This window comes from Pseudorasbora parva, chromosome 3, assembly GCF_024679245.1.
Source record: "Pseudorasbora parva isolate DD20220531a chromosome 3, ASM2467924v1, whole genome shotgun sequence".
NCBI classification, from domain to species: Eukaryota; Metazoa; Chordata; class Actinopteri; order Cypriniformes; family Gobionidae; genus Pseudorasbora; species Pseudorasbora parva.
The window spans coordinates 22,786,137-22,809,792 of NC_090174.1; the positions used below are offsets into that span (position 1 = coordinate 22,786,137).

The following is a 23,656-nucleotide window of genomic DNA, read 5'->3' on the forward strand; positions in this document are numbered from 1 at the left end:
TGTAAATATGGCTGACTTAATAATCAATAAACACTAACACTATGCTGTACTGTTTACCAAAACTTGCAGCAAACATCTATATGGTGAAACTGTTGTGTATCCGCTTAAGCCATTTTAATTTATTGGCACGGCGCTAGAAGTATTGAGCGCTCATGGGCCACGTGACCAGCGCGCATTGCAGGGAGACGAGAGCCTGCAACTCCGCTTTTCAACGCCTCTGGCTTTAACATTATGCCACATTAGCGCCAAAACGCTATTTATTGTTTGAATTTCATTAAAACACATTTAAAAAAATTAAAGCTTATAGCTTTGTTTAATATCAAAAGCAGGTTTGGCAATATGGCGTGAGATTGAGTTGGGCGGAGTGAGAGCGTGAGACAGAGCCTGAAAGCGTGAGAATCACGCCAGATGCGTGAGAGTTGGCAACCCTGCTCATGCTTTTTTTTGACTTTCCCCACAACGTGATAAAAACCGGTTTTGAGTGTGTAAGTGTGTGTGCTCTCTATCGCCCCCACAGCTGGGAACGGGTTACTGCAAGTTTACACACTCTGGGAAGTGTGTGTGGCTTTAGCCAATGAGAAAGCCCCATGCAGAGGCGGCCTCTTCATGGGGCTTTCTCATTGGCTACAGCCACACGAGGTCTAGTCTCTGCACAAGCACGTAGTCAACCATATTGTGAGTGGGTTTTAATCTCAATAACATTAATTAAATTGTGTTTTGACTCTGTACAGACGGTAGAAACGCTTCATATGATCGAAGGTATATTATGTGACTATAATTGATATAGTATGGTGTATATTTCTACTCGTGTCGACAGAATGAGGGTTAATATAGGGTTTTAATCAGATGGCTAAAGTTAGCTGCAAAAGTTCACGGACTCGTTCACCGGAGGCATTTTAAACCGGAAGTTCCACGCGCTTGCACTACAGAGAGGACTGTCTTCAAGTGAGAAACAGGTGAGTGAAGTTATTTGACTTCGTACATGATATAGTTTTCAAAGATTACTCAATTTCGTAGCGCAACTAAATGATAATTATGACGTACCATTTTATTCAGTTCGATAGTGATAATGTTAGAGCTGATGATGCTAGTTCTAGATCGACAGCTCATCATGTTAGCTGCATTTGTATTGCTTTACATGATAATTTGACTCAGTTTCCTTTATAGTTTTCCAGAAATCCACTTATATTAGTATGAAAACGATTTCACACGGTTTGTTTTTGTTTTCTTTAAGTTCATGTTTTAATTGGTCAGATTATTGTAGTTCACATGGCTATCTTACAGTATTTACAGTACGGATGAATAGATATAACCATCGTTACTGTTTTATATCTTTGGTCTGGCCTGTGCTACACTTAGTTGGATGGTTTATTTTTCACGATTAAGGCACTGAATATTAAATGACCTGAAATTGTTTAATTTATAGAGTTTTTACCCCATGCTCAATTAATATATTTTAGTTTGTCTGTGTAACGTTAATTGTTTTCACAGAGCCATAATGTTGAAAAGGAAGACAAGGATACGGCCTATTGATGATGCCAGGACACACATTCTGTCTTTAAGGGACAAGCCGGGGTTTATGGAGCGATTTATTGATAGCAACAAAGGTATGGGACTGCATACTACACATGAATATCTCAGTAACGTTACTGTTCGTTTGCATACACTGACATGATAATGCATATCTTTATAGTTGGGAAATGATAAATTAGTATTGGTTTTGTAAAAGTGTACACATTGTGTTACTTTCCTGAACTTTGTTGATTATCAGGATATCGTACTCGGTTACTTTCGTAACCTCGGTTCCCTGAGAGAGAGGAACGAGTATTACGTATGGGAAAAACTCCTTTTCTCGAGAATGTGAAGCAAAACTTTTAATAAAGGTATCTATGTAAAGCGCAGTGAGCTGCACGGCCATAGCCCAGCGCGAGGAGCGCTCTGATTGGCCGGGCTGCGGCAACTGTAGGAACCTATGGTGAGGCGGCTGAGAGGAACGAACCAATGGGGGGCGTTCCAGAAGCCCGCCGAAAAAGGTGCTTATATTTGCATACAGGAGTCTATATAAGACCCTAATTCGCCATAGGTGTCAGGTTTTAAGATCGACTGAAGCGATACCTGAGAAGCATAAACACGGCACGGAACGTAATACTCGTTCCTCTCTCTCAGGGAACCGAGGTTACGAAAGTAACCGAGTACGTTCCCTTTCGAGAGAGGTTCCTCGTATTACGTATGGGAACACAATGTAAAGCGCCGTGTGTGCTGACTGACCCAGTATACCCAAAGCACATGTTATAAACCCCCGAGACACCGACAGAGGCGGCTTATAAGGGGAATGAAGAACCGGAAGAGTCGGTTCGTTTGAACAGCTGATCGGACATAGTCGGATCTTATGATGAATGAATAGTGCTTAAGGACTAATGTGTACAGGCCAAAATGTAAGGCAATCTGTTTGCCAGGGTCAAGATAGAGCCTAGATGGAGAGAAGCCCTGCTTGTAGAGCTGGAACCTCCAACTTGTAGAATCTGATAAAAGTGGACGGAGAGGCCCAGCCTGCCGCCGCACAGATATCTTCCAAAGAAATGTCACACGACCAAGCCCAAGATGAGGCCATGCCTCTAGAGGAGTGGGCTTAAATGCCTGTAGGACAGGTTAGGTCCTGGACCTATATGCTAGTGGGACTGCATCCACTATCCAGTGTGAGAGACTGTTTCATGACAGCACAAACTTTAGTGCGGCCACCGAAGCAATGAAGAGCTGATCCGACTGCCTGAAGGGGGCGGAGCGCTCTAAATACAATCTCAATGCTCTGACTGGGCAGAATAGGTTTGCGTCTTATTCTCTCTGAGACGCGGGTTAAGCAGTGCAAAGACCTGCATACTGAAGGGGTTGATAGCACTTTCAGCATAAAACCATGCCTCGGTTTGAGCACAACCTTGAAGTTGCTGGACCCAAACTCAAGACAGGAAGGGCTCACGGAGAGTGCAGGTAAGCCACCCACTCGGTTAACCGAGGCCACAGCCAGCAGAAAAACGGTTTTGAGTGATATGTGCTTCAAGCTCGTGTTCTGAAGTGGTTAGGAGGGGGAACCCTTCACGGCCTCCAAAACCATGGCGAGGTCCCAAATAGGGACCGAGGTAGGGGCAAGGCGGGCTGAATCTCCTGGCCCCTTTAAGAAAACACACAATAAGATCACTTTTCCCTAGTGAATGTGCCGCGATCGGAGCGTGGCTAGCTGCTATGGCGGAGACACACACCCCGAGTATGGAGGGGGGACGGCCCGCATCCATTAGCTCTTGGAGAAAGCGAGCGGTTCCGCCAGTTCGCATGAGTGTGCGTCGATGTTTCGCGTGGCACATTGGTTAGAAAACCACTGACCACTTCAAAGCAGAGCTGCCAGATAGCAGGGGCTCTAGCTTCCGAAATAGTGTTCATAACTTGTCAGAGAGGTTCCCGGATACCGTTGATGGGCCATACGTGGAGGGCCCACAGCTCGGGATTGGGATGCCAGACCTTCCCTTTCATTGGCAGAATAGGCATGGGGCTGTGTCTGACAGCTGAAACAGTATGGAGAACCATGTGCGGTTCTTCCAAAGTGGGGCTATTAAAAAGCACAGGCTGCAGCTGGATCGCGATCGGAGGGAACATATAGAGGGAGTCTGGGCCAACATGGGCCAGGGCATCCCTGCGTTTGCAGAAAAAATATTGGGCAGCGTGTGCTGTGCGAGCTGAATTGTTTGCGGGTAAAGGGACCATCCCCCTGGGGACATGGGTCCTCTGGATAACATGTCCGGACCCTGATTCAGAATACCTGGCACGTAAGCCGCCCTTAGGGAGCTCAGATTGTGCTCTGCCCATAAAATGAGATGCTTAGCCATGCAGTGAACAGAGTCTGATCTCGGCTGCCCTAGCGATTTTATGTACATTATAAAGACGTGGTGGTTCTTATGCCGTAAGTCTTGAGTCTATGACAATGACTGTACTGATAAGCCTGCCCCTCGAAGGCGAATCTCAAGAATGGCCTGTAGTGGGGGTGGGGGGTTATCGTAACGTGAAGTATGCGTTTTTCAGATCTATTGAGAAAACCCAATCCCCGGGGCGAATGTGCGCGAGGATTTGTTTCACCGTCAGCACCTTGAAACGAGCGTGTCATAAGTGCTTTGTTCAGATGCCTGGAAAATGGGCCTGAGACCGCCACCCATTTTCGGCATGAGGAATTAGCGACAGTAAAAACCTGACTCGCTAGCGTCGGGTGTACTGTTTTCGCCGCTCTCTCCTTTAACAGTCTCAATGCCTCAGCGAGAAGCACGTGACTGACACTGCTTCTTACAGAGGGCTCGACCACGGCTTGAATCGCGGGGTCTGCGAGCAAAACTGTAGCGAGAACCTCGTTTTATATGTTCAACACCCAATATTATATACCAGGAATGGCCTGCCAGGCCTGGGCTCGTAAAGCCAGGGGTTGAATTAGATTCGGGGGCTGGCCGCTTAGTAATAGGGGCCTGTTAGCCGGGTTGCTTGTGCTGTAACACTGCTTGTAACACTGTGGGGATAGTGTTAGTTTTGGCGGTGCAGGCTTTGCAGTGGGCGCACGCCTCACATTTATATTGTGTGTGCGAGAGTGAACTTTGTGAAAAGTGCTTGGGTGCAGGAGTGCAGACTGTAAAGTGGGCACATTTCCTACATAGAAAGCTCTTTTGTGTGTAGTGTAAACAATGTGCAGTGGCGCACAACCTACGTAGAATACCCACGGTGCAAACCAGTGAGCAAATTCACAGGGGTAAAACGCACACAGCATTAGTGTGCAGACGAGCGTGTTTAACACAGGCTAGTTGACTGCAATATTTCATCTCCAGTCACTTAACTTAAGGGAACTGGGAGAATGTAAGGAAGTGCGGGTGGTATGTGAGCCATTCCACAATGCCGTTATGCTCTAGTCTAGACTGAAAGCGCGCATGCAGACAAGCGTGTTTGACCACAGGCTAGTTGACTGCAATAAGGCTAGTTGACTTTATATGGTGTAATCCGGCCGCGGCGGGATTTATTTGTGATTTTGTGAGGCTGAATTAACAGTGCTTATGTAGGGGTGCACACTGTGTAGTGGACACTTTGTCTACAGTGTAAAAACCTTTCCAGCCGCCTGAATAAAGGGGACTGGAAGTGATAGAGTGAAAAAAGGGCTTAGCTTGGCAGCCATTTTCCGACGCCCTTATGCTCTGACAGTGAGCGCGTGCTATGACGTAAGCCGCGCTCTAGTCAGCAACGCGCTGTGGAAGGGGCGCGCGCTATCATGACAAGGCAGCCATTACAACTTCCTTGGCAGTAAGCGCGCGCTGCAGCGACATTGTTCTTGACATACCCAACAGCCCGAGCTCGCTCGTCTAACTTACTCTAGTATTCTCTGTCCGCAGCGCTTCAGCACGGCGGCGGTAGAATGAGCACGGCGAGAGCTTCGGCTCGAGTTTGTTTATTCACTCTAGTATTCTCTGTCCGCGGCGATAGAGCGACAGGACGAGAGAATTGGAAGCGTGAGGTAAAACTCTGTCCGCGGCGCTTCTAGCACGGCGAGAGCTTCGGCTCGAGTTAGTTAATTCACTCTAGTATTCTCTGTCCGCGGCGATAGAGCGACAGGACGAGAGAATTGGAAGCGTGAGGTAAAACTCTGTCCGCGGCGCTTCTAGCACGGCGAGAGCTTCGGCTCGAGTTTGTTTATTCACTCTAGTATTCTCTGTCTGCGGCGATAGAGCGACAGGACGAGAGAATTGGAAGCGTGAGGTAAAACTCTGTCCGCGGCGCTTCTAGCACGGCGAGAGCTTCGGCTCGAGTTTGTTTATTCACTCTAGTATTCTCTGTCCGCGGCGATAGAGCGACAGGACGAGAGAATTGGAAGCGTGAGGTAAAACTCTGTCCGCGGCGCTTCTAGCCCGGCGAGAGCTTCGGCTCGAGTTTGTTTATTCACTCTAGTATTCTCTGTCCGCGGCGATAGAGCGACAGGACGAGAGAATTGGAAGCGTGAGGTAAAACTCTGTCCGCGGCGCTTCTAGCACGGCGAGAGCTTCGGCTCGAGTTTGTTTATTCACTCTAGTATTCTCCGTCCGCGGCGATAGAGCGACAGGACGAGAGAATTGGAAGCGTGAGGTAAAACTCTGTCCGCGGCGCTTCTAGCACGGCGAGAGCTTCGGCTCGAGTTTGTTTATTCACTCTAGTATTCTCTGTCCGCGGCGATAGAGCGACAGGACGAGAGAATTGGAAGCGTGAGGTAAAACTCTGTCCGCGGCGCTTCTAGCACGGCGAGAGCTTCGGCTCGAGTTTGTTTATTCACTCTAGTATTCTCTGTCCGCGGCGATAGAGCGACAGGACGAGAGAATTGGAAGCGTGAGGTAAAACTCTGTCCGCGGCGCTTCTAGCACGGCGAGAGCTTCGGCTCGAGTTTGTTTATTCACTCTAGTATTCTCCGTCCGCGGCGATAGAGCGACAGGACGAGAGAATTGGAAGCGTGAGGTAAAACTCTGTCCGCGGCGCTTCTAGCACGGCGAGAGCTTCGGCTCGAGTTTGTTTATTCACTCTAGTATTCTCTGTCCGCGGCGATAGAGCGACAGGACGAGAGAATTGGAAGCGTGAGGTAAAACTCTGTCCGCGGCGCTTCTAGCACGGCGAGAGCTTCGGCTCGAGTTTGTTTATTCACTCTAGTATTCTCTGTCCGCGGCGATATCGCGACTGAACCAGAGGAGAGGAAGACTGAGGAAAAACTCCGTCTGTCCGCGGCGCCTCCTCAGCGCGACGGTATAGTGACGAGAGCTTCGGCTCGAGTTCGCCTATTCACTCTAGTATTCTCTGTCCGCGGCTGTAGCGCGACGGAATGAGAGAAGAGTGGGAACAACTCTGTGGCAGCGGCGGAAGAAGAGCCGCGGCGGCGGCAGAGTGAAGAGAGCTTCGGCTTGAGTGTGCTCATGTCCTCTAACATTCTCTCTTTCCGCGGCGCTATTCAGCGCGACGGGACGAGAGCAGAGGGAGAGTGAGAAGAGCTCCGTCTTTCCGCGGCGCTTAACGACGCGGCGGAACGAGAGAGTCCTCGAGTAGAACAAGCCTGTAAGCTCTAGAAGTGGCGTTGCAGCGGCAACACACACACAAACACATATAACACTCAACATAGACACAGTTTAAAGGATATATAACGCCGGATGGCGTAGCTGGAACGGCAGAGAAGGCGGAGAGGGAGTCCGTCGTCCTCAGCTGCAGGTTCCGCTGGTGCCTTTTCAACGGCGGTGCTTCTTCCGGAGACCAGCGAAGGTATCGCTGAAGGAGATAAAATCTGACACCTATGGCGAATTAGGGTCTTATATAGCCTCCTGTATGCAAATATAAGCACCTTTTTCGGCGGGCTTCTGGAACGCCCCCCATTGGTTCGTTCCTCTCAGCCGCCTCACCATAGGTTCCTGCAGTTGCCGCAGCCCGGCCAATCAGAGCGCTCCTCGCGCTGGGCTATGGCCGTGCAGCTCACTGCGCTTTACATAGATACCTTTATTAAAAGTTTTGCTTCACATTCTCGAGAAAAGGAGTTTTTCCCATACGTAATACGAGGAACCTCTCTCGAAAGGGAACTGGGTCTTTATTTGGAAAATGGTGCAGGTCTTAATGTTTTGGGAAAGTCTTAAAAATGGTACTAAAGTATTACATTGGAAGTTCTGATACCTGATTATAAAGGCAGTAAGCTTTAGTATCATGTTGGTGTGGTAATACAATCTATATGTGAATTTTCCTTCCAGTTAAATTTATTTGTAATGATATGTCCTCATAGGTAGAGGGGTGTTTGCTACCCATCCTGTGGAAGCGGGGGAGTTTGTCCTGGAGTACAGGGGTGAACTCATCTCAGCAGAAGAATGCCAGGCCAGAGACTACACTGAGATACAGAGCACATTTCTGTTCGAGTTTGAGTGGCAGAAACGTCACTGGTGGTGAGCATACATACATGTACAGCAGGACTAGTCTTTTAATCGCACATGGCTGGTGGACAGCAGCAGTTCATTCAGTGCTAAGTCCTTCTGTCTCCCTGCAGTCAGTCATACGTAGTTCAACGTAGTTCAACATTTAAAGAGTAGTTTTCTTTTTCCTTTCAGTATTGATGCATCTAAAGAAGACGGATCCCTTGGAAGATTAATTAATGACAACCACAAATCTCCAAACTGCACCATGAAAAAAATCGTAGTAAATGACAGGCCACATTTGTGTCTGTTTGCTGTGAAGAAAATTGAAATAGGAAGTGAAATCGAATACAACTATGGTGATTCACAATGGCCATGGCGTAAGAAGGTGAGCTGGTTAGATTAGGCATACTGATTTCATATTGAAAATGTGCTGAATAGCACAGCTACGTCTGTTTTCTAAACATTTTATTTAATTATAAACTGTATATTAACCTGGTTATCTATATGGGATGTCATATATTTATGATCTGTTTCTTAGACTGTTTTTTGTCTTATTTCCAGGGGCTAAAGCAGCAGACTTGTGCTCTAAAGACCAAAACGTCCCTAACAGATCAGTCTTCCCATGATGCCCCACACACAGATGCTGCCGTCACACAGGTAAAGGAGTAATGTCGACACTCATCACAAACTATACTAGTCTTGCCCTCATGCTGCATGTCAAACTCACACACACGTTTCTAGTATTGGCCATATGGGGTCCTCACACACACACATGTTTCTAGTTTTGGCTTTATGGGGCCCTCACTGAAATGAATGGATTCACAGCTAAGCTCACACACACACACGTTTCTAGTCTTGGCCTTATGGGGCCCTCACACACACACACACGTTTCTAGTCTTGGCCTTATGGGGCCCTCACTGAAATGAATGGATTCACAGTTAAGCTCTCACACACACACGTTTCTAGCTTGGCCTTATGGGGTCCTCACACACACACACGTTTCTGATCTGGCCTTATGGGGCCCTGACGTATGGATCTCACTGTAAGTGACTTCACATCACTGGGACAGGACCTGTCAGTATTTAAATAGTGTTTCTGCAGGTGTAACTCAACACTTCTCAAGCGGCTGCATGCTCTGAATTAATATTTTGGATGTAATTCATTGCAGCATCAGATTTGTTGTTGTGACACTTGTGTTATCTCTAGAAAAGATGAGTGTGTGCTCTGATATTTGAGCTGTGCTAGAAGAGAAACTCACGTTTTCACACGAGAGAACTTAGTCACATGTAAATATCTGAAAACATTACAAAAAATGATCAGTTCTTCATTGGTTTCTGTTTTTTGTCTTATTTCCAGGGGCCAAAGCAGCAGACTTGTGCTCTAAAGACCAAAACGTCCCTCACAGATCAGTCTTCCCATGATGCCCCACACACACATGCTGCCGTCTCACAGGTAAAGGAGTAATGTCGACACTCATCACAAACTATACTAGTCTTGCCCTCATGCTGCATGTCAAACTCACACACACACACACGTTTCTAGCTTGGCCTTATGGGGCCCTCACACACACACACATGTTTCTAGTCTTGGCTTTATGGGGTCCTCACTGAAATGAATGGATTCACAGCTAAGCTCACACACACACGTCTCTAGTCTTGGCCTTATGGGGCCCTCACACACACACACGTTTCTAGTCTTGGCTTTATGGGGCCCTCACACACACACACGGGTCTAGTCTTGGCCTTATGGGGCCCTCACACACACACATGTTTCTAGTCTTGGCCTTATGGGGCCCTCACACACACACACACGTTTCTAGTCTTGGCTTTATGGGGCCCTCACTGAAATGAATGGATTCACAGTTAAGCTCACACACACACACGTTTCTAGCTTGGCCTTATGGGGTCCTCACGCACACACACACGTTTCTAGCTTGGCCTTATGGGGTCCTCACACACACACACGTTTCTGATCTGGCCTTATGGGGCCCTGATGTATGGATCTCACTGTAAGTGACTTCACATCACTGGGACAGGACCTGTCAGTATTTAAATAGTGTTTCTGCAGGTGTAACTCAACACTTCTCAAGCGGCTGCATGCTCTGAATTAATATTTTGGATGTAATTCATTGCAGCATCAGATTTGTTGTTGTGACACTTGTGTTATCTCTAGAAAAGATGAGTGTGTGCTCTGATATTTGAGCTGTGCTAGAAGAGAAACTCACGTTTTCACACGAGAGAACTTAGTCACATGTAAATATCTGAAAACATTACAAAAAATGATCAGTTCTTCATTGGTTTCTGTTTTTTGTCTTATTTCCAGGGGCCAAAGCAGCAGACTTGTGCTCTAAAGACCAAAACGTCCCTCACAGATCAGTCTTCCCATGATGCCCCACACACACATGCTGCCGTCTCACAGGTAAAGGAGTAATGTCGACACTCATCACAAACGATTCACGCTGACCTGTACTTTATGTTGTTGCACTCCCATGACAGAAAGATGCTCTCAATGCTTTTGTGATGTAGTCAGAGTTTCTCATTGGGAAATGTGGTAGACTTCTGATTGAGGAAACGGTTAATCTTTTACAGACAGATACCTTTCTAGTCTTTCCCTCATGCTGCATGTCAAGCGTTCACACACTAGGGCTGGGCGATAGCTAAAAAAATATATTGTCAATTTGTATTGTCTATGTTTGCAATAATAATTTTGATTTTGAGTTTGATTTTATTTTGCTCCTGTTAAAAACAACAAAAGCTATTTAGATAAAACTACATTAAATACAAAATGTTTACATTTAGGGGGTTGAGTTGGGTTGACCAGAATCTTATTTCATGATACGAGTATTTTAATGTTTTTAAATGTACTTTAATATAGATTTTTAATTTCATCTTAAAAAAAAAAAAAAAAAAAGCTAAACATGCAAATTACAAACAATATGACAAAAACAGAGCATTATTTTTCAGCAATAGGTCTATTTAACAGTAGCAAGTCAAGAAAGAAATTAAATCAAATATATTTAAAATTTGTCTTCCCTCTACAAATTAACTATAGACTGATTCTTAATAAATATATTAAAGTTATTTAACCAAGCATGGGGTGGTTTTCTATTTTTCATTGTTGTTTGATTAACATTAAATCACAGAATATTAGGTCCATTTTAAGACCTGCACGGATCAGTTTTTTCAACTGTACACGTTCACTAAAGACGTGATGCCTGTGTTTACCTGAATACTCAACAGGACGTGCATTTTTACATATGTTTGACCCATTTTTCAAACCCTATAATTTGCGAGAGAACTGAATCGTGATCGTATGTTGTCTGCAAGGTGTTTGCGCGCTTCAGGTCAGAGTCCGGCTTGAGCACGTCCTGCGCCACACTATTATTTCTCTCATGCATGCATGTTTCTTTCATTTTCATATGCTGCACATATATATTTAACTCTTTTGCACTATAAGACCCTTCTGCACTATATGTGTTATCGGGTAACATTCTTTGGGAAAGCATGCTTGAATTTGAAATATTCAATATTTATGATATTTTCAACATTTACATTGTTGTCAAAATTATTGCAAATATTCAATATATCGCCCAGCCCTATCTCTCACACACATTTCTGGTCTTGGCATTGTGGGCCCTCCCTCAAATGCTTGCTCTAATGTTAACCTAGATGTTTGTGCTGATATTAATTCGTAATGTGTATTTATTTTGTTTAATTATCTTTAGGCATTGACTATGAAAGGGTTTGCCCTAGTGAACTATCCTGATAGCGATGAGACGGATGAGGATTATATTAAAGACAGCCCTCCCACTCCACACTGGGAAGATGTTCAAAAGAAAATGAGGAATGGAAACATTCAGGTGTGCCTCAGATACAGTACTTTAAAATGCTGCTGTAATATTTTTATAAATAGACTGTAATCCATAATGTATTGAAATTCAAACTCTATTCATTCAAATAATATTGATAGGGGTGTCTTTTTCTGCTTTACTCTATATTTGGCACACTTGTTTTGTTTTTAGTATCCTCGTCTAATCTTTATTAACGGTACATTTCTAATTTAATTTACTTGGATTAAAGGTACTCTACATTTGACCAAGTGCCCCTATAGACTTTGTCATCCCACTATGCAATGGTCAGTAGGAGTGGATCTCCACAGCCATTGTGTCCTTTAGCAAGATGCTTTATCCCATTGCTCCAGGGCTATTGCCACTGTAATGTGTACTGTAAGTTGCTTTGGGGAAAAAGTATTTGGCAAGGACACACATTAAATAGAGCTACCAGTGGGAGTGTTAGTCTGATTTAAACCGGCTCACTCTACCACTGTAGAATTATGGAAATCATGTGAAATTTATTGTTCAATTAAATGTTTATTTGTATAGTGCTTTTTAGAATACATATCATCTGCAAGCCATATACTGAATATTTATAAAACTTGTGCTGTTGATCATTGCTTCTTATGTCACCATGACAAAGATGTTATGCATGATAGATCCTAATCCAGTCAGTGTTGCTTACAGTTCATTTATATTTTGATGTCTCTTTCTTTAATAAACTTTAGTTTTCTTTGCACTCAGATGACTTTATTCCAGAAGCACAGGAGACTGAAGTTGAGGACGGGGTGACATCCATGCATGAACCTACGTCCACAGTGCATACCCAATACCAGAGGAAGTCGGCAAAAAAGAGGTGCGCTTAGAGCAGTGTTCATTTTGATAGCAAATTTTTATTTAGTTTTAGTCTTTTGATTAAAATGGCATTTATTCGTCATATTTAAGTCACCCGAATTGTTTTTAGTTTTAGTCGACTAAAATCTAATGAGTTTAGTTAAATTGTAGTGCATTAACTGAGCATTTAAGCATTACATGACCAACTGTTATTGAATACACTTCAAAACTGACCGTGGATTGTTGATCGGTCAAGTGCAAAAATACATGAGCTCAATTAACTTTTTTTTTAAACCTATATAGTATTTATAATGTTGTATTTCTGTTTTAGTTAGTATATCAAGTTAAGCAAAAGCTTAAAATAAGTTTTATAAGTCTAAGGCAGGTTACTGTTGGTTTGTGATGTTGCGCAGTCCTTATGACTCTGCAAAGCCTTTCTATCAGCTGCAGAGCATGCAGTACTTGAGGACACGCTGGTATGGTATGGAGGGAGCTCTGCAGCTGATAGAAAGGCTTTGCAGAGTCATAAGGACTGCGCAGAACATCACAAACCAACAGTCACCTGCCTTAGACGACACATTTACCTCCTGTTGCCTGCTGAAAATACACAACATTCTGAAGGACTCGTATCACACTGCCCATCATTTGTTAGAATGGTTGCCATCTGGAAAACGCTATAGATCTATCGAAGCACGCACCACAAGATTAAGGAACATTTTTATCCTAAAGCTGTCACATTGCTGAACAAATGAACTGAAAACACCCCCCGAGTACAATACTTTATTGACATGTAAGAACCATGCATGTGCAGTAATGTTTTGAGGACTTTATTTAATTTATTGAATGCAAAATAGAATATAAGCAATTTATTTCTTTTTGTGCAATATGGCCTTTGTTTGAACACACTTATTTTTCTTTTCTTAACTTTAACTGTATACGGTGGAAAGTACATAATTTCATTTGATTGTTTGTACAATGACAATAAAAATAATCTAAGCAAACTTGTTTTTTATGTTTAGATTTTTAGAAAAGATTTCATCCTAAAAGTCTAGAATGCACAAAAGGGAAGATTATGCATATTCCCATTTAAGTCATACTGCTGTAACAGGACAATACAAAAAATATGAGATATGACCTGTAAAATTCATTGGTAAAAATCAACTATCCTTGTCTTGTTTTAAAATAAAAATATCCGTTAAAAAAAGGACATTTGGCAAATTGTACAAACTACTTTATGTAGACGGTCTTGTAATGCTCTAATGAGTTAGGTGAAACGTCACTTGGTTAACAGAATGCCTAAAGGGGACCATCAAAATAAAGTGCTACTACACCTTTTACTGGATTGCTCTTCTTCATCATCATCATTATTATTAGGGCCCAAGCCCTGAAAGGGCGCAGAGCCCTATTGTTCTTCTAAGGATTATTTGTTATTATTATTAGGGCCCAAGCCCTGAAAGGGCGCAGAGCCCTATTGTTCTTCTAAGGATTATTTGTTATTATTATTATTATTATTATTATTATTTTTTTACGCGACTATTTGGGCATTTTTGGGGCCCTTCCCATGCTCGAAAACTCTTGAAACTTTGCACACGCATCAGAATGTGCGGCCATCAGGGCCGGGCTGAGGCTGGGACCCGGGCGTGGCAGGGGGGCTCGACAGCGCCCCCTAAAGTGGGGTCTGAAAACATGGTCTATAAATCAAACCAACTTGCACGTACATATATGAAACTCGGTACACATATAGAGCTCATCGGGCCGAACAACTTTCGTGCTCTAAGTTATGCGTCAGCCCAACAGGAAGTGAGCTATTATGGGTTGTTCGGAAAACGCATGCTGTGGAATTTGCGATACTCCTCCTAGACGATTCACCCGATCAGCACCAAACTCGGTCAGCATGAAGTCAAGACACTGAGGATGCTAAATTGCGAGCAACTTTCTGATTTCTCAAACGGTTTGGCCGTGGCGAAGAGACGAATTTATGGCGAGAAAAAGGAAACAGGAAGTGTGTTATAACTTTTGCATACATTAATTCATTTTGATGAAACTTCAGCTGTGTGTTCGTTGTAAGAGGCCGATCACATGGATATGACTTTTGTGAGTCAAAGTTATAGCGCCACCAACTGGCAGCAGGAAGTGTGTCACTTTCAAAATTGCTTTAAATCCCCATCTTATTTTCACCCGATTTACTTCAAACTTCATCAGTATAATGTCAAAACATGGCAGATATAGACATATGAATGGATTCCTGATTCTAGAAAAACTGTTGTCATGGCAATGTGTCAAAGTCCAATAATCTTTTTTGGTGTTTTTGAGACTCTTCACATGCTTGAAATTGCATGAAACTCAACACACACATCAGAAATGCTGTCCAGAAGATGCAAGCAAAGATTCAGAAACGGGCGTGGTAGAGGGGCTCAGTAGCGCCATCTTTTGTCCAAAGCGGGGGGTTAGTTTTATCTACATTCACCAAACTCGGTATATATATTGTACATTTTGAGCCGGACAACTTTCTAATTTACTGTCATTAGCTCTGACCAACAGGAAGTCAGATAATTTGGTTGGAAAATAACAAGAAGTCGAAAGCGAGCTCTGAGTTTTTACCTTCTCCTCAAAAGCGATTCATTCAATCTCCTCCAAACTCGGACAACATGAAGCAAATATACAGAAGATGCTAAAATGTGAACGGTTATTGGATATCTCAAACGGTTTTCCCTTAGCAAAAGGCTAAAAAAGACAAAAGAGAGACACAAGTAACTGGTTCATAAATAAGGCTATACTCCCACCTGCTGGTTATTCTATATAGCACACTGTTTTTTTTTTTCAACACTTATGCTCTCACTTAAATGACCAATAGAGGGCAATATTGTATAAGTTTTCAAGCAAAAAAACCTTACCTCTGTGTGTGTGTGTGTGAATGGTTTTCTAGCCTGGTGGGGACTTAAACCTGAATGCACACAGACTCATGGGGACTTCCCAATGGGTACAAAAGCTTATAAATCAAACAGAATGAGTTACTTTGAAAAGGTGAAAATGCAGAAAGTTGTGTGATGGGTAGGTTTAGGGGTAGGAGCAGTGTATGAGGACAGAATATATGGTTTGTACAGCATAAAAACCATTACATCTATGGTGAGTCCCCAGAAAAAGATAGTGAACCAGACATGAGTGTGTGTGTGTGTGTGTGTGTGTGTGTGTGTGTGTGTGTGTGTGTGTGTGTGTGTGTGTGAGGGGCAGGGGCGGGGGGGTGAAGGGGGGTGTTGTGGATGGGGGGATGGGCTGAGCTGATTTGAGTTGCCTGCAGCATACTTCAGCATTACTACTGTGTGTGTGTGTGTGTGTGTGTGTGTGTGTGTGTGTGTGTGTGTGTGTGTGTGTGTGTGTGTGTGTGTGTGTGTGTGTTGTTCTAGCCTGGTGGGGACTTCAACCTGAATGCACACAGACTCATGGGGACACATGTCACTGTAGGGGCCTAAATTGAGGTCCCAATGGGTACAAAAGCTTATAAATCATACAGAATGAGTTATTTTGAAAATGTAAAAATGCAGAAAGTTTTGTGAAATGGGTAGGTTTAGGGGTAGGGGCAGGAGGACAGAATATATGGTTTGTAAAGCATAAAAACCATTACGTCTATGAGTCCCCAGAAAGATAGTGAACCAGACATGAGTGAGTGTGTGTGTGTGTGTGTGTGTGTGTGTGTGTGTGTGTGTGTGTGTGTGTGTGTGTGTGTGTGTGTGTGTGTGTGTGTGCGCTAAAAAGATTACCTCTCAATGCTGTGCTTTGGCCTGCATTAAATGATAAAACATATTATTCTGGGTTTGAATAAAAAAATAAATGTATAAAACCAGTTTATTTGTAGGGCATTGACAATATTGTTTTATATAATTAGTTAAATAATTGTGTTAATACAAATAATTATTAATAAAACATAAATATTTTTAAAAAATTACTAACAAAGGAAAAAACACATTTAATTGTCTTTTTCAACAAAAAGTAATTGGTGTGTGTAACTTAAAAATGAGAAAATTAATGTTTAAGGACAAAAATGATAACCAATGAGCTACCGGTATATAGAATAACCAGAAGTTGGAAGTGTAGCCTTATTTAGTAACCAGGTTGGATATGTCCTAGGGAACACTGTTTTGAAGATAAAACTATTGTTGTTATTGCAAAACAGCGTTTTCAGACAGTGAAATAAAAACAATGTTCTCTCACTGTTTAGATTTTGTGTCTGTCATTCCCCCTCCCCCCTCCCTCTCCCTCTCTTAGGATCACTGTGTGTGTGTGTGTGTGTGTGTGTGTGTGTGTGTGTGTGTGTGTGTGTGTGTGTGTGTGTGTGTGTGTGTGTGTGTGTGTGTGGAGGGGGTCTCTCTCACTCTGTGTGTGTGTCACCTTTTCTCTTGTGTTTTCATAATTTAACCCTTTCATATCATAGGCTATCACAAATATCTATCACTTTATTGTGAAAAATAAGTAAAAAACTAAAACATATATTATATCTTTAATTAAATACTGGTCTTCTGAACTTACAAAATTTTGAGCTGCAAAAAATATATTTGCACATAATTGAAAGTGATGTCCCAATACTTTTAATTGTTTTCTATAACATGGGCTTTAAAGAAGGTCATGTGCTGTGTTTGCAAAGATCACGTATGACACCTCTTTAAACTAATTATTTATTGATAGAATTCAAATGGATAAAAAAAGTTAATTTCACATGATCTTATTAAAGTGCCTGTTTATAATAAACTTCCATAAATTATATGCACGCATATTACTCTTACCTGACACTGATATTATAATCATTGTTGTGGTCTCTGTGATTTGGCTTTATTTATTTTTAAGAGAAGTGTAAGGATAATACAACTTCAGCATTTGGACGGTATTCTGCACTCATTTGAAATTGACATTTGACATCATCTGACATAAAATTAAAGAATAAAATGTAATTGATCTCAGAGATGTGAGTGTTGTGGTTCCTGGTCATAGCAGCACCAGTTGCTGCAGTTAATGAGGTGAATTCAATTGACTTTGACATAGTCCCTTTATTTATTTTTTCCCATATTAAATGCCTATTGGCCTGCTGTGCACAGTTAAGCTGATGCCACCGGGGTGGCGGTGCCCCCGGCTTGGGCCCGTCATCGCTGCTCGCAGCTTTAATTATTATTATTATTATTTTTTTACGCGACTATTTGGGCATTTTTGGGGCCCTTCCCATGCTCGAAAACTCTTGAAACTTTGCACACGCATCAGAATGCGCGGCCATCAGGGCCGGGCTGAGGCTGGGACCCGGGCGTGGCAGGGGGGCTCGACAGCGCCCCCTAAAGTGGGGTCTGAAAACGGGGTCTATAAATCAAACACACTTGCACGTACATATATGAAACTCGGTACACATATAGAGCTCATCGGGCCAAACAACTTTCGTGCTCTAAGTTATGCGTCAGCCCAACAGGAAGTGAGCTATTATGGGTTGTTCGGAAAACGCATGCTGTGGAATTTGCGATACTCCTCCTAGACGATTCACCCGATCAGCACCAAACTCAGTCAGCATGAAGTCAAGACACTGAGGATGCCAAATTGCGAGCAACTTTCTGATTTCTCAAACGGTTTGGCCGTGGCGAAGAGACGAATTTATGGCGAGAAAAAGGAAACAGGAAGTGTGTTATAACTTTTGCATACATTAATTCATTTTGATGAAACTTCAGCTGTGTGTTCGTTGTAAGAGGCCGATCACATGGATATGACTTTTGTGAGTCAAAGTTATAGCGCCACCAACTGGCAGCAGGAAGTGTGTCACTTTTGTCCAAAGAGGAGGGTTAGTTTTATCTACATTCACCAAACTCGGTATATATATAGTACTTTTCGAGCCGGACAACTTTCTAATTTACTGTCATTAGCTCTGACCAACATGAAGTCAGATAATTTGGTTGGAAGATAACACAAAGTGGAAAGCGAGCTCTGAGTTTTTACCTTCTCCTCAAAAGCGATTCATTCAATCTCCTCCAAACTCGGACAACATGAAGTAAATATACAGAAGATGCTAAAATGCGAACGGTTATTGGATATCTCAAACGGTTTTCCCGTAGCAAAAGCCTAAAAAACACAAAATAGGGACACACGTGCCTGGTTCATAAATAAGGCTATACTCCCACCTGCTGGTTATTCTATATATCACACTGGCTGTTTTTCTGTTTTTTTTTTCTGTTTTTTCAACACTTATGCTCTCCCTTAAATGACCAGTAGAGGGCAATATTGTATAAGTTTTCAAGCAAAAAACCTTGCCTCTCTGGGTGTGTGAATGGTTTTCTAACCTGGTGGGGACTTAAACCTGAATGCACACAGACTCATTGGGACTTCCCAATGGGTACAAAAGCTTATAAATCAGACAGAATGAGTTCTTTTGAAGAAAGTTTTGTGTGATGGGTAGGTTTAGGGGCAGGAGCAGTGTAGGATGACAGAATATATGGTTTGTACAGCATAAAAACCATTACATCTATGAGTCCCCAGAAAGATAGTGAACCAGACATGAGTATGTGTGAATGTGTGTGTGTTTGTGGGTGGGTGTGTGTGTGTTGTGGATGGGGGATGGTGGGTGGGCTTAACTGATAAGAGTTGCCTGCAGCATACTTCAGCATTACTACTGTGTGTGTGTGTGTTCGTGTGTGCGTGCGTGTGTGTGTGTTCTTTTTTCTAGCCTGGTGGGGACTTCAACCTGAATGCACACAGACTCATGGGGACACGTGTCACTGATTTCTACAGTGTGTGTGTGTGTGTGTGTGTGTGTGTGTGTGAGCCACTCTTCTGTCTAAAAAGATTACCTCTCAATGCTGTGCTCTGGCCTGCATTCAAGGATAAAAAAATTTATTCTGGGTTTGAATAAAAAAATGAATGTATAAAACCAGTTTATTTGTAGGGCATTGACAATATTGTTTTATATAATTAGTTAAATAATTGTGTTAATACAAATAATTATTAATAAAAAATATAAATATAAAAAAACATTACTAACAAAAGAAAAAACCCATTTAATTGTCTTTAAAAAAAAAAAAAAAAAAAAGTAGTGTGTGTAACTTAAAAAATGAGAAGATTAATGTTTAAGGACAAAAATGAGAACCAATGAGCTACCGGCATATAGAATAACCAGAAGGTGGAAGTGTAGCCTTATTTAGTAACCAGGTTGGATATGTCCAAGGGAACACTGTTTTGAAGATTAAACTATTGTTGTTATTGCAACACAGTGTTTTCAGACAGTGAAATAAAAACAATGTTCGCTCACTGTTTAGATTTTGTGTCTGTCATTCCCCTCCCCCCTCACTCTCCCTCTCTCAGGATCACTCTATGTGTGTGTGTGGAGGGGGTCTCTCTCCCTCTCTCAGGATCACTCTATGTGTGTGTATGTGTGTGTGTGGAGGGGGTCTCTCTCACTCTGTGTGTGTCGCCTTGTTTTTTGTTTTTTTTTCATAATTTAACCCTTTCATATCATAGGCTATATCAGCAATTTCTATCACTTTATTGTGAAAAATAAGTTTAAAAAATGTATTATATATATATATATATATATATATATATATATATATATATATATATATATATATATATATATATATATATATATATATATATATATATATATATATATAACACTGGTCTTCTGAACTTACAATATTTTGAGCTGCAAAAAATGCATTTGCACATAATTGAAAGTGACCTATTATATCCTAATACTTTTAATTGTTTTCTATAACATGGGCTTTAAAGAAGGTCATGTGCTGTGTTTGCAAAGATCACGTATGTCACCTCTTTACACTAATAATTTATTGATATAATTCAAATGGATTAAAAAAATAATTTCACATGATCTTATAAAAGTGGCTGTTTATAATAAACTTCTATAAATGATATGCACGCATATTACTCTTACCTGACACTGATATTAAAATCATTGTTGCGGTCTCTGTGATTTGGCTTAATTTATTTTTAAGAGAAGTGTAAGGATAATACAACTTCAGCATTTGGACAGTATTCTGCACTCATTTTGAAATTGACATTTGACATCATCTAACATAAAATTAATGAATAAAATGTAATTGATCTCAGAGATGTGAGTGTTGTGGTTCCTGGTCATAGCAGCACCAGTTGCTGCAGTTAATGAGGTGAATTCAAATGACTTTGACATAGTCCCATTATTTATTTTTTCCCATATTAAATGCCTATTGCCTGCTGTGCACAGTTAAGCTGATGCCACCGGGGTGGCGGTGCCACCGGCTTGGGCCCGCCATCGCTGCTCGCAGCTTTAATTATTATTATTATTATTATTAGTCAGAAGTTTTATTCCGAAAATGTCAGATGTCACTTGTGTGATAATCCAATAGTATTTCAATTCAGATTTAAGATTTAAAATTCCTAAGATTAAGACATAAACCTAAACTTATAACATGTTGTTTTCATGCGTAGGTAAAGAATCTGCTATCAGAAGAAGCTGGACGGCTGATGAATGTGCTGCAGTAGAAAGGCACCTGAGGAGCTTCATTGTGAGGAGCAGAGTTCCAGGGAAAATGGAATGTCAGCGCTGTGTAGATGCTGAAGCTCAAGCTTTAGCAAATAAAGACTGGAAGGCGGTAAAATACTTTGTCAAAAATCGTATTTCTGCCTTAAGAAGAAAGGCAGAGTGAAATAAAGTTATATCAATTTATTTCCACTAGCTTTTGCACCGAGACATGTGTTCTAAGTGTTTCAAGTAAAAAACAAACACAAAAGTTTCATTGTGTTATCCTCTTAACGGGTTAGTTCACCCAAAAATAAAAATCCTTATTTGCTCTCCTTTGTCATTTCAAACCCATAAGAAGTGTTCACCTTTGGAACACAAATGAAGATCTTTTAAATGAAACCCGAGATATCTGTCCCTCCATTCATTGTAACAGCAACAAAACTAAGGAAATGCATAACTATCCGTTCATCCGAAACGTTGAAGCTTTAGAACATTTATAATGTAGATGTAATCCATGTGGTTTAATCCCAATTTTATAAAGGGATGTGAATGCTTTGTATGTGCCAAGAAAGTCTTTGTCAATATATCTTTACCTCCATATAGGTTTGCGTTCATGAGTAAGCCCCGACTGTGTTGTGTTGATCTGTGGAAGTGAAGACAGATCTTTTTGGCACAAAACATTCACATCACTCCATAAAATGGGGATTAAAACTCTGGGGTCACATGGATAACTTTTTTCTTTTTTTTTATTGATGAACAGTTTTTAAATGGAAAGATGGAAATCTCTGTTTTGTTCAAAGATCTTCAGTTGTGTTGTGACAGGGTTTATACAGCAATCGTTACGTTAAATTTACTACTTTTTAATACCTTTTTTACTACCTTCAGAATATTTTTAAAAACCATCACGACACTGAATTGCAAGTGTTAATCAGCGACCTTTCTATTATTTACACAGATTTTGAGATATATAACAAACAAAAAAGAATAGATTTAGAATCGACACCAGGAGGAAATCTGTTATAAGTCATCATTCAGACACAGTAAAATAGATCTCAACATTCACAAAGGTTGGTTAAGGAGAAGCATTACTGCATACACATTTGATTTCAATTAATAATTGGTAATTCCGCAATTAAAATTATTTAGTGTTTTTTTTCCAACAACAAAACCTGAGCCAAATATTACATTTCTATAACTGTGATAAGTTGTTGAATTTAACAAAATACTAAAAAATAGTGCTGTCAATCGATTAAAAACTTTAACTAGATTAATCACACATTTTTTCTGTGATTAATCGCAATAAAAAAGAAATGTTTTTGTACATTTTTATTATATTTTTTAATATAATAATTTCACAGTTAATCAAATTAATGTAGAAACAACAACAAGACAGTATATTTTAAATACTTGTTTAAATGGCATCTTTTTATGAATGAAGGCCAGTATTACTGATATTAATACTGCTACTGATTTTGTTTTTTTACATTCATTATTAGGCTTCAAAAATATAACAGTTTTTAATTTAAGTAAACTTAAAACAATACTAACATAAACCCATAATAAATGTCATGTTTACTCCTGCCCTTCCTGTCTTAACAGTTAGGAAATATACATAAATTTAATAAAGTTATCAAAGTTATATGCAGTCTGCACTGCATAAACTATAAATTAAATAGTTAATCCTTATTAAAGCTACAAAAGTTATTTAGTCAAGATCAGCGAGTCCTTTTCTCTGTTCCCTTTGTTCTTTAACTTTACTGACAGGAAGCTTTATTGGCTGCTGTCCCTTTAAGAGCAGACACACACGCGGATCTCACCGTCTATGGATCGCGCCTCATTCTCTCACAACTCTTTTTGTTCATTTTAGACTTTATATAAATAATTTAAGATTGCTCTTATGAGGATAGTTGTTGAAGATATGCCTTGAAGCAAGTCTAAAATAAAACGTAAGCCAGCCACTTCTGTTGAGCGCGCAGTGCTCTGAGATGATGGCGAACGACCGCTGAATATGACGTGGGCATCAAACATACGCCGAGACGGAGACGTAAGATCTTTGATTATGTGCCCAGATATGCTAAAGCCCATATTTAAACGAACTAACGCGAACGCAGATAGAATTTCAATCAGAATAGGACACCTGATAGTCTGAAAAAATAATACCTAATTTGGAAAAAAATAATACCTCCGAGACCACATTTAACACTTTTAATGGCCTTAAATTTGACAATTTGGATTTATCACTTTTTAAAACCCCGCGGACACCCTGTGTGAAGAATACGTTTCTTATGGTTTAGAGCGTCTTGAGGGAGTGAATAATGGCCGGATGTTCATTTTGGGGTGAACTAACCCTTTAAAATTCTTTGTTGTCTTGCACTAGATCCAGTCAAATGTCTTTGAGACTGTTGACTCTTGCATTGTAATGCATTGTTTCCGATAGCATGTTTATGTACCGTTACACTGGGTACAAAAATAAACCTTTTGGTCAATGTAAAATGTTGTCAGACCTATTTTTGTATGAAACCGCCCATTGCGTACTAAATACATATCCATTGAGGACATATGTTGTAAAGTTGTTTTTTTTTAAA

The 23,656-nt window shown here is 41.2% G+C and overlaps 1 protein-coding gene across 3 annotated transcripts; it reads left to right on the forward strand.

Annotated features, from left to right (window-relative positions):
- Positions 1–822: 822 nt before the first annotated feature.
- On the forward strand, positions 823–23,518 carry LOC137071836 (N-lysine methyltransferase KMT5A-like). 3 transcript variants are annotated; one of them, XM_067440042.1, is made up of 10 exons: positions 823–956; positions 1,492–1,607; positions 7,796–7,952; positions 8,115–8,307; positions 8,484–8,579; positions 9,280–9,375; positions 10,246–10,341; positions 11,648–11,782; positions 12,500–12,611; positions 21,038–23,518. In XM_067440042.1, the coding sequence occupies exons 2-9, from the start codon at positions 1,499–1,501 to the stop codon at positions 12,545–12,547; spliced, it is 930 nt and encodes a 309-aa protein (XP_067296143.1). In that variant the 5' UTR covers positions 823–956; positions 1,492–1,498; the 3' UTR covers positions 12,548–12,611; positions 21,038–23,518. The 3 variants fall into 3 exon arrangements, with proteins under 3 accessions (XP_067296143.1, XP_067296145.1, XP_067296144.1); XM_067440044.1 differs by lacking the exon at positions 8,484–8,579; XM_067440043.1 differs by lacking the exon at positions 823–956 and having other exon boundaries at positions 1,129–1,607.
- Positions 23,519–23,656: the final 138 nt, after the last annotated feature.

What these genes read in the sequence shown, in the direction of transcription:
- LOC137071836 (XM_067440042.1), top strand. Translation starts at nt 1,499, where the DNA reads ATGTTGAAAAGGAAGACAAGGATACGGCCTATTGATGATGCCAGGACA. An exon ending in TGGCAGAAACGTCACTGGTG is followed by an intron (nt 7,953 to 8,114) that starts GTGAGCATACAT and finishes TTTTCCTTTCAG; the next exon opens with TATTGATGCATCTAAAGAAG. An exon ending in CACATGCTGCCGTCTCACAG is followed by an intron (nt 9,376 to 10,245) that starts GTAAAGGAGTAA and finishes TCTTATTTCCAG; the next exon opens with GGGCCAAAGCAGCAGACTTG.